The following is a 19,333-nucleotide window of genomic DNA, read 5'->3' on the forward strand; positions in this document are numbered from 1 at the left end:
GTTGGTGAATCTGTCACACCTTAGAAGATGTTACCGGCTTTGTAGCTGGATCCACAGGTAAGTGTTTCCTTTCTAGGTAAGGAAGGAACAGCACTCCTAGGGGTTAATTCCCCTGTGGATATTTCTTGGGACACAATTTATCTCTGTAGATAGAGATATATTTAAACGAGATTTAAAGGGACACTCAGTCAAAATTAAACTTTCATTATTCAGATAGTGCATGCCATTTTAAACAACTTTCCAATTTACTTCCATTAACAAAATGTGCACAGTCTTTTTATATTTAAACTTTTTGAGTAACCAGCTCCTACTGAGCACGTGCAAGAATAAGTGTGTATGCATTTGTGAATGGCCGATGGCTGTCACATGGTACAGGGGGAGTGGAAAAAGACATAACTTTTAAAATTGTCACAAAAAAAAATCTACTACTTATTTGAAGCTCAGACTAAGCGCTATTGCATTGTCTTGTTATCTTGCATTTGTTGATTATACAAATCTACTGTGTTGACTGGTGCTTTAAGGGCACTGCATCTGCTATAGGGGTATTGTATACCTAAGTATAGTTTACAAGGCTGGCATGAGAGGGTTAATATTTTTTTTTTCTTGAACACTTATTATTTAATATTTAGGTGTTTGCACATAATTTTGTCTGGATAGTCAGTTTGCAACATTTTTTTTGTCTGTGGCGCAGTTTCTCAATCAGTGCGGTCACGTGACCTTCCTCCGCGCTTCAGTTTTCGGCTTTCTCTGTACAGCCGAGTGAAGAGCAGAGTATTTGGTGGGCTGCTATAAGGAGTATATCTATCCGGATTTTACACATTGCTTGGTGATCGAATCTACGATCCCTCAGCTAGTGGGTAATTATTTTCTGGTCACCGGAGGGTAAGTCCTCAGCAGAGCTGAGGGATATAGGTGACAGTTTATTTGTGAAAATCATTTGGGGATCCCATGTAGGATGTCTTGTATTTTAAAATTTAAAAGTAAAAGTTGACTTAAATTATTGCCCTGATGGTGGAAATGGAAAAGTTTCAATGCTTTTTCTATTTTCTTATAGCCACTTCCCATTTTGTGAAGCTCAACATTTTGCCGCACATAACGGCTATTTTACTTTGTCTTACCCATTGTGAGGAAAAACTAAGAGAATTTGGCCTATGTGTTACCTCATATTTATACCCCTGTGAAACAGAAAGTCATGGTTGAAACAATTTCCTGTTTTTAGCCACCCAGATGTACTAAAAAATGTAGAATATATCAATGGGAATATTCTTTAAATATATTTTTCTAATATAAATTCATAGGGGTGCCAATAATTGTACCACACATATATTTAACGAAGATTTTTATTATTTTTTTGGATAAACCTGTGTTGTGTTTTCATATCAATGAGAGCAGAGTATTTTTGTGTATTTTGTGAGCAAACTATCAATAAAGACAAATTTTCACAGCATTCTTTGCTCATATTAGTGGAGGGCACTGTAGGTTTATTATTCATGTATTAGTCTCACTATCGTATTGTAACAAACGAGGTTCTATTTTTGTTCTCACATGTAAATTGTTTTGCCATTCAATACTGTCTAAACAGAGCGTTTACATTATTCTTTAGCTTCAGCTGATGATACTTTAAATAATGCGCCAGTGGCAGAGAACAGTCGCCTCCCACAGTGAAGTATAGTAAACCGCCTTTTGGCAAAACTGCCTTCTATAGAATATTTCACCTGTAATCTTGATTCCGATGTGGATACCTTTATAACATAGCACTATTGTGACGATGCGTTGAACATTGGGTCATTTATCTGAAGATCTAAACAAAATTCAGTTTTCAAGTCACAATCTGAAATGCTGGTGCCATATGGCTATCATAACAACAAACTCACGTAGCAGAAATTACTATAGAAACTTGCAAAGTTTGCATCTCCCCATCTAGATGAGATTAAGAAGTGTCCTATAAATTCAGAAATTAAAGATAAAGTGAAAGAAAAGTGAGATTTAGAAGTGAACTATTTATTTATGCCAGGAAAACAATAAAACTCGTAGAGGAGTTCATGTCTGATCCTACAGTCCAAGCTGTCCTAATTAATCTGCTGAATGTAAGGTATAAATCTGGAGAAAACTTTGGAATTTTATTTTTGATACCAAACAAAATAGTGACACATATCCTACCCATGTGTAACCAGCAGTCCCTTTAACACATAAGAGCATTTTATTTTAGCATATTTGTGTCCCTTAAAGTCCATTCTACTATTTTTACTCTGGAACCAGGTCAGCTCTTAACCACTGTTAAACACATAGGGGTATGAAAACACTGTTTTGGAAGAAAGGGAACCCCATCTTTTTCAATCTGGTATCTCATACCCATTTTATTAGTAGATGATTGCCTTAAAAATGGCAATTGCCTATATAATGCATTTACTGTATGGGCAGCATACAAGACTGTATGAGAGGTGATTACTCATTTTAAAATAATGGTCATCCCCCTTAAATAGTAGATGATAGTCATGGAAATTGCAATTACCTGTACAGGGAGTGCAGAATTATTAGGCAAGTTGTATTTTTGAGGATTAATTTTATTATTGAACAACAACCATGTTCTCAATGAACCCAAAAAACTCATTAATATCAAAGCTGAATAGTTTTGGAAGTAGTTTTTAGTTTGTTTTTAGTTATAGCTATTTTAGGGGGATATCTGTGTGTGCAGGTGACTATTACTGTGCATAATTATTAGGCAACTTAACAAAAAACAAATATATACCCATTTCAATTATTTATTTTTACCAGTGAAACCAATATAACATCTCAACATTCACAAATATACATTTCTGACATTCAAAAACAAAACAAAAACAAATCAGTGACCAATATAGCCACCTTTCTTTGCAAGGACACTCAAAAGCCTGCCATCCATGGATTCTGTCAGTGTTTTGATCTGTTCACCATCAACATTGCGTGCAGCAGCAACCACAGCCTCCCAGACACTGTTCAGAGAGGTGTACTGTTTTCCCTCCTTGTAAATCTCACATTTGATGATGGACCACAGGTTCTCAATGGGGTTCAGATCAGGTGAACAAGGAGGCCATGTCATTAGATTTTCTTCTTTTATACCCTTTCTTGGCAGCCACGCTGTGGAGTACTTGGACGCGTGTGATGGAGCATTGTCCTGCATGAAAATCATGTTTTTCTTGAAGGATGCAGACTTCTTCCTGTACCACTGCTTGAAGAAGGTGTCTTCCAGAAACTGGCAGTAGGACTGGGAGTTGAGCTTGACTCCATCCTCAACCCGAAAAGGCCCCACAAGCTCATCTTTGATGATACCAGCCCAAACCAGTACTCCACCTCCACCTTGCTGGCGTCTGAGTCGGACTGGAGCTCTCTGCCCTTTACCAATCCAGCCACGGGCCCATCCATCTGGCCCATCAAGACTCACTCTCATTTCATCAGTCCATAAAACCTTAGAAAAATCAGTCTTGAGATATTTCTTGGCCCAGTCTTGATGTTTCAGCTTGTGTGTCTTGTTCAGTGGTGGTCGTCTTTCAGCCTTTCTTACCTTGGCCATGTCTCTGAGTATTGCACACCTTGTGCTTTTGGGCACTCCAGTGATGTTGCAGCTCTGAAATATGACCAAACTGGTGGCAAGTGGCATCTTGGCAGCTGCACGCTTGACTTTTCTCAGTTCATGGGCAGTTATTTTGCGCCTTGGTTTTTCCACACGCTTCTTGCGACCCTGTTGACTATTTTGAATGAAACGCTTGATTGTTCGATGATCACGCTTCAGAAGCTTTGCAATTTTAAGAGTGCTGCATCCCTCTGCAAGATATCTCACTATTTTTGACTTTTCTGAGCCTGTCAAGTCCTTCTTTTGACCCATTTTGCCAAAGAAAAGGAAGTTGCCTGATATAGGGAGTTGATGTCATTAGACCACACCCCTTCTCATTACAGAGATGCACATCACCTAATATGCTTAATTGGTAGTAGGCTTTCGAGCCTATACAGCTTGGAGTAAGACAACATGCATAAAGAGGATGATGTGGTCAAAATACTAATTTGCCTAATAATTCTGCACTCCCTGTATACTAGGTGCATTTTACATTGCTCTGGACTTCAGAGGGTACTATCACCTTGTATTTCAATGTGGCAAGTAACCCTTCTTTTAAAAAAGGAGAGACCCCTCTTTCAAAAGAGGGACCATATGTTCATCGCAACAGTGATCACCTGACAGAACCATAAGCATATAGAAAAACATTAGGGTGGTGTAATATATTATATGTTACATCCTGGGGTTTCAGCACTTTTTTAGAGGCCTTTGTTAACCGTCACCATAGAAATATATCCTAAAACCCTGCATTTGAAAAACTGAGGTCCCACAATTAAAGAAAAAATGGGCTTTGTGCTCTTATACCTATAAAGTGATTGTCATAGTAATAATAATCAACTGGCAGAAACTGCTAGCCATTGCAATGTTGATGCTAGAGGTCATAGGTTTACCTTTCTCTCATCTAATTACATTTTAGGACTCAGAACTGAGTGAGTGTAAAATGTATGACATTTTTGATTCTATATATGATTTTTAGTGCATTTGTTTATTTTGTATTTTTGCTACATTGAAAGGAGCATGCATGCATACATCACTCTGGGTTAAGCCACCCCTCTGGAAAACCAGAATTTTAATGTAAGTTTAACATTTGTATAATATTTTATAGTAACATATTTTAGACCTACTTTTTTTCCTGCATATAATGTAAGATGGTGCAAAGTGACAAAAATAATAAACTTTATCTTTTATTTTCAGTGATTACATAGTAACATAGTAGATGAGGTTGAAAAAAGATAGAAGTCCATCAAGTTCAATCTATACATATCCTACCTGATTTAAAAGTAAAGCTCCAATTGATCTTAACTTAATCCCAATAAAAGGGTGACCCATTTAACACAAGCAATCCTATCCCTGAATTGTTTTTCTAGTCAGAATGTATCTAAACCATGTTTAAATGTATCTAAGGTATTGGCAGTCACTACCTCCTTAGGCAAGAGTTTGCTCTTACAGTGAAAAAACATTTACATTGCTGGAGATTACATTTCCTTTGATCCAGCCTAAAATTTTGACCTTGTCACAAACAATTTCCTTGGAATAAACAGAGCTTTCACCAACTCTTTATATGGAGCTTGAATATATTTATATAAAGTAATCATACCAACTCTTAAGTGCCTTTTTTTTTTTCTAGAGAAAACAGACCCAGTTTGGCTAACCTCTCCTCATAGTTTAAATTCTCCATTCCCTTTATTAGTTTTGTGGCCCTTCTCTGAGCTTTTTCTACTTGTCCTGATTCATTGGAAACATTGCGCATGCTGTGTAGCAGTGTTACGGACCAACACCGGAAAGTCCTATAATAGAAAACTAAAGGCTAAAAACAGATCACATAGTAATCCCTATACTACAGACATTTATTACTAAAAAGTGTTAGACAACACTCCAGGGGACCCCTGATAACATAAATACTATGCTGGGTTTCATATAGTGATTACATTTACTGACGCTCCACTACCAACTTTAAATCTAATGTTGAATCACATAAGTGTCACTAATATAACAGGTGACAAACAATAAAATTAGACCAAAGAAACAGAAAAAACAATATTAATCAAAGAATATTAATGTAGAGAGTAAAGGATAAAAAATGAAAAATGAGAAAATAAGAAAAAAATAAATATTAGAAAATAATAAACATTAAAAGGACAAAAAAAACAAAAGGCAAAAAAGCAACAAAAAGACACAAAATAAATAAATAAAAGGATGAATAAAAAGAATATATGGTAGAAGCAATATGTATACTAAGATCTACAAAACTTAGAAAATGGATGCCCTGATATTATACTTCAAAAACTATTGGAGTATGGTAGAGAACAATAGGGCTAGCAACAATACACTGTTACACTATATAACTCCAATTTTGAGGATAATAGTCCCATATAGTATGAATGTCAGTTTAGAGCAAGTCAATACTTTAATCAAGAGACAACCTAGATCGAACAATCATAGAAGCCTCTTCATAGGAAAACATTGTAGTCTAGCTGCACATTCAATCCTTTTGGAGTCACCGTGTCCTGCCGGTAGATCCAAGATGTTTCTACTTGGAGAAGTTAAGTATTTCTGTCACCCCCTCTCCGCATCTGTGGGCGTTGTTCCAGTATACCGGAAGTTACATTAGCACTTTGGGGTATAAATAGGTGAGCGGTGTGTGGGTTAGATTAGGAGCTTTTTGGGACACAGAAGATTTATTCACCCACTGAGAAAGATACCAGTAGGTATCGAAACGTTTGGGATGTTTTACTGATTGTCTAACAAAGATGGATTAAAGCCTTTTATTGTTTGCAAAGACCGGAGAGTGAAGCGTTTTTCTTCCACTTATGGGGTTGATTGTTAATACTACATATTTCTACGCAGCACCCCGGCAGATGTCAATGTAACAGTGAGTGCACTTAACCTGACTTTTTATATATCTCAAGATGACTATATTTTGCTGATAACATTTATTTTGTATTAATTTGTGTACCGGGAAGATGCGAGTATGGCTAGTTACCACCACCTAGAAACCTTAGCCTTCCTTATTACAGAGATGTCAATGCTGTTATGTGAGAGCCTCATACCCTTTTAACAATGCAACCAAACCTATCTTAAAACACTGGATTTGGCAGGAGCTAGAGGAGGGGCCTTATGCTAACAGCCAATAGCAGGGACTGATGGGGCCACTTGTAATTAAAGTCTTCTGTTTGAGAGAACAAAATTTCCACATGAGTGGTAGGTTATAGAAATATATTAAAGGGACAGTGAATTCAAACATTTTCTCCTTTCATACAGAAAGTACAGCATTTATTTTATTTGGCAATGTGTAGTTATTTTTTTTAAAAACCGCTTAATGTATTTTTTTTTATATTGTTTTGAAAAAGCAATTGACCTATCAAACCACTATCTCAGGTAAGAGTTTAAGTACGGTCGTAATACATGCACACTTATCTACATCTATACACACACACACACACACACACACACACGCATACACATGCATATACATACAGACACACACATACATACATACATATAGTATACATACACATGCATATACATATATATATATATATACACACACACACACACACACACACACACACACACACACATATAGAATACATACACATGCATATACATATATACATACAGATACATACACACACACACACACTCATACATGCATGCATACACACATACATGCACATTTATACACGCATATAGAGTACATATTTAAATACACACATAAATATATATGCATACACACACATGCACACACATACATATACAAAACACATTTCAGACAGAAGTACATGTATTATTTGTGCAACAAGGGTGTACATAATGCTAAACAGTCTTCTTTTGCAGGGATTCCTGCTTCCTGTCTTCACTCCTATACAGGATTATAGAACGTGCAGGTCCTGCAGGAGCGAGTTGTTTATCTGAGGAACACAACAATGATCTTATGACAACTTCCAGCAGTGCTAAGAATAGCGCTTATGTTTCTACGCTCTTCTTCTCTTTAAAAAAGTTGAGTCACTCTTTTTACACAAAGCGAGTCACTCCTAACTGGTAGCAACATCGCTGAGGGACATAGAGGTAACTGTATTCAGGAATAAGAAAATTATTTAAACAGACTAAACCTAAAACGCAAGGAAATGAGTTTGTATACAACGATCATGAAATAAGTGTCTGCTCTCTGGCCCCGGGCAAGAGTAGATTGTAGAAATCAGGGAAATTATTAGCGAGAAGTTGAGGGAAAAAATATGCCGATATTAAACAGAGTGACGTTAATAAAGGATGTGACACACTTTACTAGAGCGAGTTGTTCCTATGACGAAACACAGGCTTCTGTAGAGAGGGTTGGGCAGTAGATGGCAATTCTGAGCGGCCATTTTAATATAAAGCTTTCTCGGCATACCGGCAGACTTTGTCCGCTGCATGTTTAAAGCAGGCGTGCTTAAAACAGAGGCTTAAAATGAAAGTGGCCACTCAGAATTGCCAACTACCGCCCACGCCTCTCTACAGAAGCCTGCGTTTCTTCATAGGAACAACTCGCTCTAGTAAAGTGTTCACATCCTTTATGAACGTCACTGTTTAAATCTGCATATTTTTTTTACTCAAATTCTCGCTAATGAATTCCCTGATTTCTACAATCTACTCTTACCCGGGGCCAGAGAGCAGACACTTCTTTCATGATCGTTGTATACAAACTCGTTTCCTTGTGTATTAGTTTTAGTCTGATTAAATAATTTTCTCACTCCTGAATACAGTTACCTCTATGTCCCTCAGTGATGTAACTACCGGTTAGGAGCGACTCGCTTTGTGTAAAAAGAGCGACTCCACTTTTTTAAAGATCAGAAGAGCGTAGAAATGTAAGCGCTATTCTCAGCACTGCTGGAAGTTGTCATAAGATCATTGTCGTGTTCCTTAGATGAACAACGCTCCTGCAGGACCTGCACATTCCATATTATATATTTACCCTGCCTGCTGACTGTCAGAGTTGAACGTAATTCACAAAGGCTGCAAACATTTGCTGTACAAGGGCTTCTTCTTCCGCTCTCACTCTGCCCTCAAGACACTCAGTTCACTTCTCCCCACTACCGCAACACCCCCCGCTGGCCGCTTTTAAAATGACATTTAAAAAAAGTCAGCTTGCCCGCAGCAGGGCTAAATGTAAAAAAAAAAAACATTTTAGGGACATAATTATGCTTTCCTCCCTTGCATCAATGTCTCTTTTAATACATGCTAGTATTTTATTAACCTTCGAAGCCGCTGCCCTACATTGTGCGCCCATCTTTAGCTTGTTATTACTACTCCCAAATCCCTTTCCTCCTCTGTTTGACCAAGTCTAGTCCCATTTAAATAATAGATTGCCTCCTTAATATTACTTCCAAAATGTAGAACCTTAAATTTTCCAGTATTAAAGGGACACTGTATCCAAAACATTTCTTTCGTGATTCAGATTGAGCATGAAATTTTAAGCAATTTACTCCTATTATCAAATTTTCTTCATTCTCTTGGTATCTTTATTTGAAATGCAAGAATGTAAGTTTAGATGCCGGCCCATTTTTGGTGAACAACCTGGGTTGTCCTTGCTGATTGGTGTATAAATTCATCCACCAATAAAAAAGTGCTGTGCAGAGTACTGAAACCAAAAAAAAGCTTAGATGCCTTCTTTTTCAAATAATGATAGCAAGAGAACGAAGAAAAATTGATAATAGGAGTAAATTAGAAAGTTGCTTAAAATTGCATACTCTTTCTGAATTACAAAAGAAAAAAATTGGGTTCAGTGTCCCTTTTAAATGTCATCTTTCATTTACCAGCCCTTTCTTTCAATTTTTGTAAATTGCCTTGTAATTTCATCCTGCACTGACCTAATGACTTTACACAATATTGTATCATCTGCAAAAATAGAGATGTATCTATTTAATCCTTGCTCCAAGTCATTAATTAAATTATTAAAAAGAACTGGCCCCAGTATTGATCCCTGGGGGACTCCACTGATTACTTTTGTCCAATCTGAGTAAGATCCATTTACTACTACTCATTGCTCCCTGTATTTTATCTAGTTAATTATCCATTTCAGCTAGTCCCAATTCCTTAATTTTGTACAATAATCTCTCATGTGGCACATCAACTGATTCCCCTTTATCTATATTCTTCCTTCCTTCCTCATAAAATCTAATTAGATTAGTTTGACATGATCTATTTCTCTTGTTAAGTGTGTTCAGTCCACGGGTCATCCATTACTTATGGGATATATTCTCCTTCCCAACAGGAAGTTGCAAGATGATCACCCAAGCAGAGCTGCTATATAGCTCCTCCCCTCACATGTCATATCCAGTCATTCTCTTGCAACCCTCAACAAAGAAGGAGGTCGTGAGAGGAGCTGGAGTTTTTACTTAATTATTCTTCAATCAAAAGTTTATTTTAAATGGCACCGGAGTGTGCTGTTTTTCTATCTCAGGCAGTATTTGGAAGAAGAAACTGCCTGCGTTTTCTATGATCTTAGCAGGCGTAACTAAGATCCACTGGCTGTTCTCGACATTCTGAGGAGTGGGGTAACTTCAGAAAATGGGAATAGCTTGCGGGGTCTCCCACAAATGAGGTATGTGCAGTACAATATTTTCTGGGAATGGAATTGACTAAGAAAACACTGCTGTTACCCGTATGATGTAAGTACAGCCTTAAATGCAGTAGTAGTGACTGGTATCAGGCTGATAAATGTATGCACAGTAGAGTTATTTTCTAGGGACTAGAATTTGACTGAAAAAATACTGTTAATACTGATATAATGTGTGAGCCTTAACTGCAGTAGAAGCGACTGGTAGCAGGCTTAGTAATAACTTTACACAGCATCTGAAATGTTGTTTTTTAAAACGTTTACTGGCATGTTAATCGTTTTGTGAGGTACTTTGGTGATAAATCTTTTTGGGCATGATTTTTTTCCACACGGCTAACGTATATTTCTGCATAGAAACCGTTATATCAGGTCTCCCACTGTTGTAATAGGAGTGGGAGGGACCTTTTTTTAGCGCCTTGTTGCGCAGTTAAAATTCTAGCACAGTCTTCCTGCTTCTTCCTCTTTGATCCAGGACGTCTCCAGAGAGCTCAGGGATCTTCAAAATTCGTTTTTGAGGGAGGTAATCAGTCACAGCAGACCTGTGACAGTGTGTTTGACTGTGATAAAAGCGTTAAATCTTAATTTGATATCCGTTTTTTTGGGTACTGAGGGGTTAATCATCCTTTTGCTAATGGGTGCAATCCTCTGCTTATTAATACATTTAAAGAATTGTTGACTATAACTGAACTAGTTCTTTGTTATTCAATTGTGTTTTTTAAAATAAGCGCTGCAGCGTTTTTTATATTGCTTGTAAACTTATTGAAGTAATTTCCAAGCTTGCTAGCTTCATTGCTAGTCTGTTTAAACATGTCTGATACAGAGGAATCTGCTTGTTCATTATGTTTAAAAGCCAATGTGGAGCCCAATAGAAATATGTGTACCAATTGTATTGATATTACTTTGAATAAAAGTCAATCTGTACCGATAAAGAAATTATCACCAGACAACGAGGGGGAAGTTATGCCGTCTAACTCTCCTCACGTGTCAGTACCTTCGTCTCCCGCTCGGGAGGTGCGTAAGATTGAGGCGCCAAGTACATCAAGGCCCTTACAAATCACTTTACATGATATGGCTAATGTTATGAAAGAAGTATTATACAATATGCCTGAGTTAAGAGGCAAGCGCAACAGCTCTGGGTTAAGGACAGAGCGCGCCAATGACACGAGAGCCATGTCTGATACTGCGTCACAATTTGCAGAACATGAGGACGGAGAGCTTCATTCTGTGGGTGACGGTTCTGATTCGGGGAGACCGGATTCAGAAATTTCAAATTTTAAATTTAAGCTTGAGAACCTCCGCGTGTTGCTAGGGGAGGTGTTAGCGGCTCTGAATGATTGTGACACGGTGGCAATCCCAGAGAAATTATGTAGGCTGGATAAATACTATGCGGTACCGGTGTGTACTGACGTTTTTCCTATACCAAAGAGGCTTACAGAGATTATTAGCAAGGAGTGGGATAGACCCGGTGTGCCCTTTTCCCCTCCTCCGATATTTAGAAAAATGTTCCCTATAGACGCCACCACACGAGACTTATGGCAGACGGTCCCTAAGGTGGAGGGAGCAGTTTCTACTTTAGCCAAGCGTACCACTATCCCGGTGGAGGATAGCTGTGCTTTCTCAGATCCAATGGATAAAAAATTAGAGGGTTACCTTAAGAAAATGTTTGTTCAACAAGGTTTTATATTACAGCCTCTTGCATGCATTGCGCCTGTCACTGCTGCAGCGGCATTCTGGTTTGAGTCTCTGGAAGAGGCGATTCGCACAGCACCATTGGATGAATCTTTGAGCAAGATTAGAACCCTTAAGCTGGCTAATGCGTTTGTTTCGGATGCCGTAGTGCATTTAACCAAACTTACGGCTAAGAATTCCGGATTCGCCATACAGGCGCGCAGAGCGCTATGGCTTAAATCCTGGTCAGCAGATGTAACTTCTAAGTCTAAACTACTAAACATTCCTTTCAAAGGGCAGACCTTATTCGGGCCCGGCTTGAAGGAAATTATTGCTGACATTACTGGAGGTAAGGGCCACACCCTTCCTCAGGACAGGGCCAAATCAAAGGCCAAACAGTCTAATTTTCGTGCCTTTCGTAATTTCAAGGCAGGAGCAGCATCAACTTCCTCCGCTCCAAAACAGGAAGGAACTGCTGCTCGTTACAGACAGGGTTGGAAAGGCAACCAGTCATGGAACAAGGGCAAGCAGGCCAGAAAGCCTACGTCCACCCCTAAGACAGCATGAAGACAGGGCCCCCTTTCCGGAGACGGATCTAGTGGGGGGCAGACTTTCTCTCTTCGCCCAGGCTTGGGCAAGAGATGTACAGGATCCCTGGACGTTGGATATTATATCTCAGGGATACCTTCTGGATTTCAAAACTTCTCCTCCACAAGGGAGGTTTCATCTGTCAAGGTTATCAACAAACCTAGTAAAGAAAGAGGCATTTCTACAATGTGTACAAGACCTCTTAGTGATGGGAGTGGTCCACCCAGTTCCACGAACTAAACAGGGGCAAGGGTTTTATTCAAATCTGTTTGTGGTTCCCAAGAAAGAGGGAACCTTCAGACCAATCTTAGACTTAAAAATCTTAAACAAATTCCTAAGGGTTCCATCGTTCAAGATGGAAACCATTCGGACCATCCTACCCATGATCCAAGAGGGTCAATATATGACCACAGTGGACTTAAAGGATGCCTACCTTCACATACCGATTCACAAAGATCATTATCGGTACCTAAGGTTTGCCTTTCTAGACAGGCATTACCAGTTTGTAGCTCTTCCCTTCGGGTTAGCTACGGCCCCGAGAATTTTTACAAAGGTTCTGGGCTCCCTTCTGGCGGTACTAAGACCACGAGGCATATCGGTGGCTCCGTACCTAGACGACATTCTGATACAAGCGTCAAGTTTTCAAAATGCAAAGTCTCATACAGAGATAGTTCTAGCATTTCTGAGGTCGCATGGGTGGAAAGTGAACGTGGAAAAGAGTTCTCTGTTACCACTCACAAGGGTCCCTTTTCTAGGGACTCTTATAGATTCTGTAGAGATGAAGATTTACCTGACGGAGTCCAGGTTATCAAAGATTCTCAATGCTTGCCGTGTCCTTCACTCCATTCCAAGCCCATCAGTAGCTCAGTGCATGGAAGTAATCGGCTTAATGGTCGCAGCAATGGACATAGTGCCATTTGCGTGCCTACATCTCAGACCGCTGCAACTATGCATGCTAAGTCAATGGAACGGGGATTACTCAGATCTGTCCCCTTTGCTAAATCTGGACCAGGAGACCAGAGATTCTCTTCTCTGGTGGTTGTCACGGGTTCATCTGTCCAAAGGAATGACTTTTTGCAGACCAGATTGGACGATTGTAACAACAGATGCCAGCCTACTAGGCTGGGGAGCAGTCTGGGACTCCCTGAAGGCTTAGGGATTGTGGACTCAGGAGGAGAGACTCCTCCCGATAAACATTCTAGAATTAAGAGCAATATTCAATGCTCTTCTAGCTTGGCCTCAGTTAGCAACTCTGAGGTTCATCAGATTTCAGTCGGACAACATCACGACTGTGGCTTACATCAATCATCAAGGGGGAACCAGTAGTTCCCTAGCGATGTTGGAAGTCTCGAAGATAATTCGCTGGGCAGAGTCTCACTCTTGCCACCTGTCAGCGATCTACATCCCAGGCGTGGAGAACTGGGAGGCGGATTTTCTAAGTCTCCAGACCTTTCATCCTGGGGAGTGGGAACTCCACCCGGAGGTATTTGCTCAACTGATTCGTCGTTGGGGCAAACCGGATCTGGATCTCATGGGATCTCGCCAGAACGCCAAGCTTCCTTGTTACGGATCCAGGTCCAGGGACCCGGGTGCGGTGCTGGTAGATGCACTAGCAGCTCCTTGGGTTTTCAACATAGCTTATGTGTTTCCACCTTTTCCGTTGCTACCTCGACTGATTGCCAGGATCAAACAGGAGAGAGCATCGGTGATTCTGATAGCGCCTGCGTGGCCACGCAGGACCTGGTATGCAGACCTAGTGGACATGTCATCCTGTCCACCATGGTCTCTACCCCTGAGGCAGGACCTTCTAATTCAGGGTCCTTTCAACCATCCAAACCTAATTTCTCTGAGGCTGACTGCTTGGAAATTGAACGCTTGATTCTATCAAAGCGTGGGTTTTCGGATTCGGTTATTGATACATTAATACAGGCTCGGAAACCTGTTACTAGAAAAATTAACCACAAGATATGGCGTAAATATTTATATTGGTGTGAATCCAAGAGTTACTCATGGAGTAAGGTTAGGATTCCTAGGATATTGTCTTTTCTACAAGAGGGTTTAGAAAAGGGCTTATCCGCTAGTTCACTAAAGGGACAGATTTCTGCTGTCTATTCTTTTACACAAGCGTCTGGCAGAGAATCCAGACGTCCAGGCTTTTTGTCAGGCTTTGGCTAGGATTAAGCCTGTGTTTAAAACTGTTGCTCCTCCGTGGAGCTTAAACTTGGTTCTTAAAGTTCTTCAGGGTGTTCCGTTTGAACCCCTTCATTCCATTGATATTAAGCTTTTATCTTGGAAAGTTCTGTTTTTGATGGCTATTTCCTCGGCTCGAAGAGTCTCTGAGTTATCTGCCTTACATTGTGATTCTCCTTATCTGATCTTTCATTCAGACAAGGTAGTCCTGCGTACTAAACCTGGGTTTTTACCTAAGGTTGTTTCTAACAGGAATATCAATCAAGAGATTGTTGTTCCATCGTTATGCCCTAATCCTTCTTCAAAGAAGGAACGTCTTTTGCATAATCTAGACGTGGTCCGTGCCCTGAAGTTCTACTTACAGGCAACTAAAGATTTTCGACAAACTTCTTCTCTGTTTGTCGTTTACTCTGGACAGAGGAGAGGTCAAAAGGCTTCGGCTACCTCTCTCTCTTTTTGGCTTCGTAGCATAATACGCTTAGCCTACGAGACTGCTGGACAGCAGCCTCCTGAAAAAATTACAGCTCATTCCACTAGAGCTGTGGCTTCCACCTGGGCCTTTAAGAATGAGGCCTCTGTTGAACAGATTTGCAAGGCTGCAACTTGGTCTTCACTTGATACTTTTTGCAAATTTTACAAATTTGACACTTTTGCTTCTTCGGAGGCTGTTTTTGGGAGACAGGTTCTACAGGCAGTGGTTCCTTCTGTTTAATGTTCCTGCCTTGTCCCTCCCATCATCCGTGTACTTTAGCTTTGGTATTGGTATCCCATAAGTAATGGATGACCCGTGGACTGAACACACTTAACAAGAGAAAACATAATTTATGCTTACCTGATAAATTTATTTCTCTTGTAGTGTGTTCAGTCCACGGCCCGCCCTGTCTTTTTGAGGCAGGTTCTAAATTTTAAATTATAACTCCAGTCACCACTGCACCCTATAGTTTCTCCTTTCTCGTCTTGTTTCGGTCGAATGACTGGATATGACATGTGAGGGGAGGAGCTATATAGCAGCTCTGCTTGGGTGATCCTCTTGCAACTTCCTGTTGGGAAGGAGAATATATCCCATAAGTAATGGATGACCCGTGGACTGAACACACTACAAGAGAAATAAATTTATCAGGTAAGCATAAATTATGTTTTCTCATGACACCATGCTGATTTGAACTCATAATCTTGTTTACATGAATATACTCGTCAGTATAATCCCTTTTTTTGTTTTTTTCTCATGGATTGTTATCAACCCCATAGTGTGAAGTCTCTGCAAAGCTGGACAGTACTGGGATATACAGTGGGACAAAAAAGTATTTAGTCAGCCACCAATTGTGCAAGTTCTCCCACTTAAGAAGATGAGAGAGGCCTGTAATTTTCATCATAGGTATACCTCAACTATGAGAGACAAAATGTGGAAACAAATCCAGACAATCACATTGTCTGATTTGGAAAGAATTTATTTGCAAATTATGGTGGAAAATAAGTATTTGGTCCAATATCAAAAGTTCATCTCAATACTGTTATATATCCTTTGTTGGCAATGACAGAGGTCAAACGTTTTCTGTAAGTCTTCACAAGGTTGTCACACACTGTTGCTGGTATGTTGGCCCATTCCTGCATGCAGATCTCCTCTAGAGCATTGATGTTTTGGGGCTCTCGCTGGGCAACACGGACTTTCAACTCCCTCCAAAGGTTTTCTATGGGGTTGAGATCTGGAGACTGGCTAGGCCACTCCAGGACCTTCAAATGCTTCTTACGAAGCCACTCCTTCATTGCCCGGGTGGTGTGTTTGGGATCATTGTCATGCTGAAAGACCCAGCCACGTTTCATCTTCAATGCCCTTGCTGATGGAAGGAGGTTTGCACTCAAAATCTCACAATACATGTCCCCATTCATTCTTTCATGTACACGGATCAGTCGTCCTGTTCCTTTTGCAGAGAAACAGCCCCAAAGCATGATGTTGCCACTTCCATGCTTCACAGTAGGTATGGTGTTCTTTGGTTGCAACTGAGCATTCTCTCTCCACCAAACACGACGAGTTGTGTTTCTACCAAACAGTTCTACTTTGGTTTCATCTGACCATATGACATTCTCCCAATCCGCTTCTGGATCATCCAAATGCTCTCTAGCATACTTCAGACGGACCTGGACATGTACTGGCTTAAGCAGGGGGACACGTCTGGCACTGCAGGATCTGAGTCCCTGGCGGCGTAGTGTGATACTGATGGTAGCTTTTGTTACGTTGCTCCCAGCTCTCTGCATGTCATTCACTAGGTCCCCCCCCATGTGGTTCTGGGATATTTGCTCACCATTTTTGTGATCATTTTGACCCCACGGGGTGAGATCTTGCATGGAGCCCCAGATCGAGGGAGATTATCAGTGGTCTTGTATGTCTTCCATTTTCTAATTATTGCTCCCACAGTTGATTTCTTCACTCCAAGCTGCTTGCCTATTTCAGATTGTCTTCCCAGCCTGGTGCAGGTCTACAATTTTGTTTCTGGTGTCCTTCGACAGCTCTTTGGTCTTCACCATAGTGGAGTTTGGAGTATGACTGTTTGAGGTTGTGAACAGGTGTCTTTTATACTGATAACAAGTTCAAACACATGCCATTAATACAGGTAATGAGTGGAGGACAGAGGAGCCTCTTAAAGAAGAAGATACAGGTCTGTGAGAGCTAGAAATCGTTCTTGTTTGTAGGTGACCAAATACTTATTTTCCACTATAATATGCAAATAAATTCTTTCCAAATCAGACAATGTGATTGTCTGGATTTGTTTCCACATTTTGTCTCTCATAGTTGAGGTATAACAATGATGAAAATTACAGGCCTCTCTCATCTTCTTAAGTGGGAGAACTTGCACAATTGGTGGCTGACTAAATACTTTTTTGCCCCACTGTACAAGGAATCCCAATATTATAGGAATATATGTGGAACTTTGTGCTTATGTGGTGATCTAATCAGCTGCCCACTGTGTTGTTTTCTTCCCCAAACTGTTCCGTATATGAAGATCCCTCTGCAACAAATTAGGGTAAAAGCAGATTTGTAGAAGTGTCTTAATGGTGGTTTTATCACTAATCATTGTATAATTTCCCCCACTGCTTCTGTTTGGTAAAACAAAAAATATGCAGAATGTTTACATTACACACATCTTTAAGGTTACATTATTTTTTCTTCTTCTTCTTTTCAAAGCAACTCTGAATTAGACTATCCCAAGCTCCCTCAGGCCACATATCGGCAGCACTCACCAAATGGTATTACTGCAGCCCCTGCATGTCATCGGCCTTTACGTCCCCAGCATGAGCAGCAGCGATGGCCTTCCAGGTAAGCATTGTGTGTCAGAAAATAACTAACAAAGAACAGTAACATCAGTAGGTTTTATGCAACAAACTTTCATTTAAAAGCCAGAGAGACCATGCACTTTACACTTTTAAAGGGATATCTTTTACATGGCTCTATGATATCTAAGTTTATTAGCACAAAAATAAAAAGTTAGCTAATATAGGTATTATCAGTACCCAACCAAACCTGTGAGACTTTTTTTTTGGATCCCCAGTCTCGTAAAGGGTAATGTACATCATTTATATTCTAAGAATTTTAATGTAGGTTTAACATTTTGTCTATTTTATAGTTACATACTTTAGACTTACCTATTTCTTGCATAAAACGTAAGATGGTGCAAAGTTCTGTATATGGACCTTGAATATATTTATATGAATTAATCATATCACTTCTCAAGCGCATTTTCTTCTAGAGAAAACTGATCCAGTTTGGCTAACCTCTCCTCATAGTTTAAATTCTCCTTTCCCTTTATTATTTATGTGGCCATTCTCTGAGCTTTTTCTAACTCTGCAATGTCTCTTTTTTGAGATTGGTCCCCAGAACTGCACGCCATACTCAAGGAGAGGTCTTACCAGGGATTTATATAGTGACAGAATTATGCTTTCCTCCCTTGTATCAATGTCTTAATACATGCTAGCATCGTATTAGCCTTAGAAACCGCTGCCCTGCATTGTGCACCCATCTTTAGCTTGTTATCTATTACTATTCCCAAACCCCTTTCCTCCTCTGTTTGGCTATGTCTAGTCCAATTTAAATAATAGATTGCCTGCTTAATATTACTTCCAAAATGTAGAACCTTATTTTTCCAGTTTTAAATCTCATTTTTCATTTACCAGCCCTTTCTTCCAATTTTTGTAAATCGCCTTGTAATTTCATCCTGCATGACCTAATGACTTTACACAACATTGTATCATCTGCAAAAATAGAGATATATCTATGTAATCCTTGCTTCAAGTCATTTATAAAAATATTAAAAAAGAACAGGGTCCAGTACTGATCCCTGGGGGAATCCACTGATTACCTTTGTCCAATCTGAGTAAGGTCCATTTACTACTACTCATTGCTCCCTGTATTTTATCTAGTTAATTATCCAATTTCAGATTGCCCCAGTTCCTTAATTTTGTACAATAATCTCATGTGGCACATCAACTGATTCTCCTTTATCTATATTCTTCCTTCCTTCCTCATAAAATCTAATTAGATTAGTATGACATGATCTATTTCTCATGAAACCATGCTGATTTGAACTCATAATCTTGTTTTACATGAATATACTCGTCAGTATAATCCCTTCAACTATCTTGCCTGCTACCAATCTCAGACTAACTGGTCTATAGCTTCCTGGATCAGCCCTGCTTTCCCTTTTAAAAAG

The 19,333-nt window shown here is 39.7% G+C and overlaps 1 protein-coding gene across 1 annotated transcript in view; it reads left to right on the top strand.

Moving 5' to 3' along the window:
* Positions 1–19,333, top strand: part of DUSP11 (dual specificity phosphatase 11) — a 130,156-nt gene that overhangs the window by 26,603 nt on the left and 84,220 nt on the right. Inside the window, exon 9 of the mRNA XM_053719376.1 lies at positions 17,812–17,943. Within this exon, the coding sequence (XP_053575351.1) occupies positions 17,812–17,943 (132 nt within the window). The remainder of the gene's footprint in view (positions 1–17,811; positions 17,944–19,333) is intronic.

The sequence above is a fragment of the Bombina bombina genome, chromosome 6, assembly GCF_027579735.1.
Source record: "Bombina bombina isolate aBomBom1 chromosome 6, aBomBom1.pri, whole genome shotgun sequence".
Classification (NCBI taxonomy): domain Eukaryota; kingdom Metazoa; phylum Chordata; class Amphibia; order Anura; family Bombinatoridae; genus Bombina; species Bombina bombina.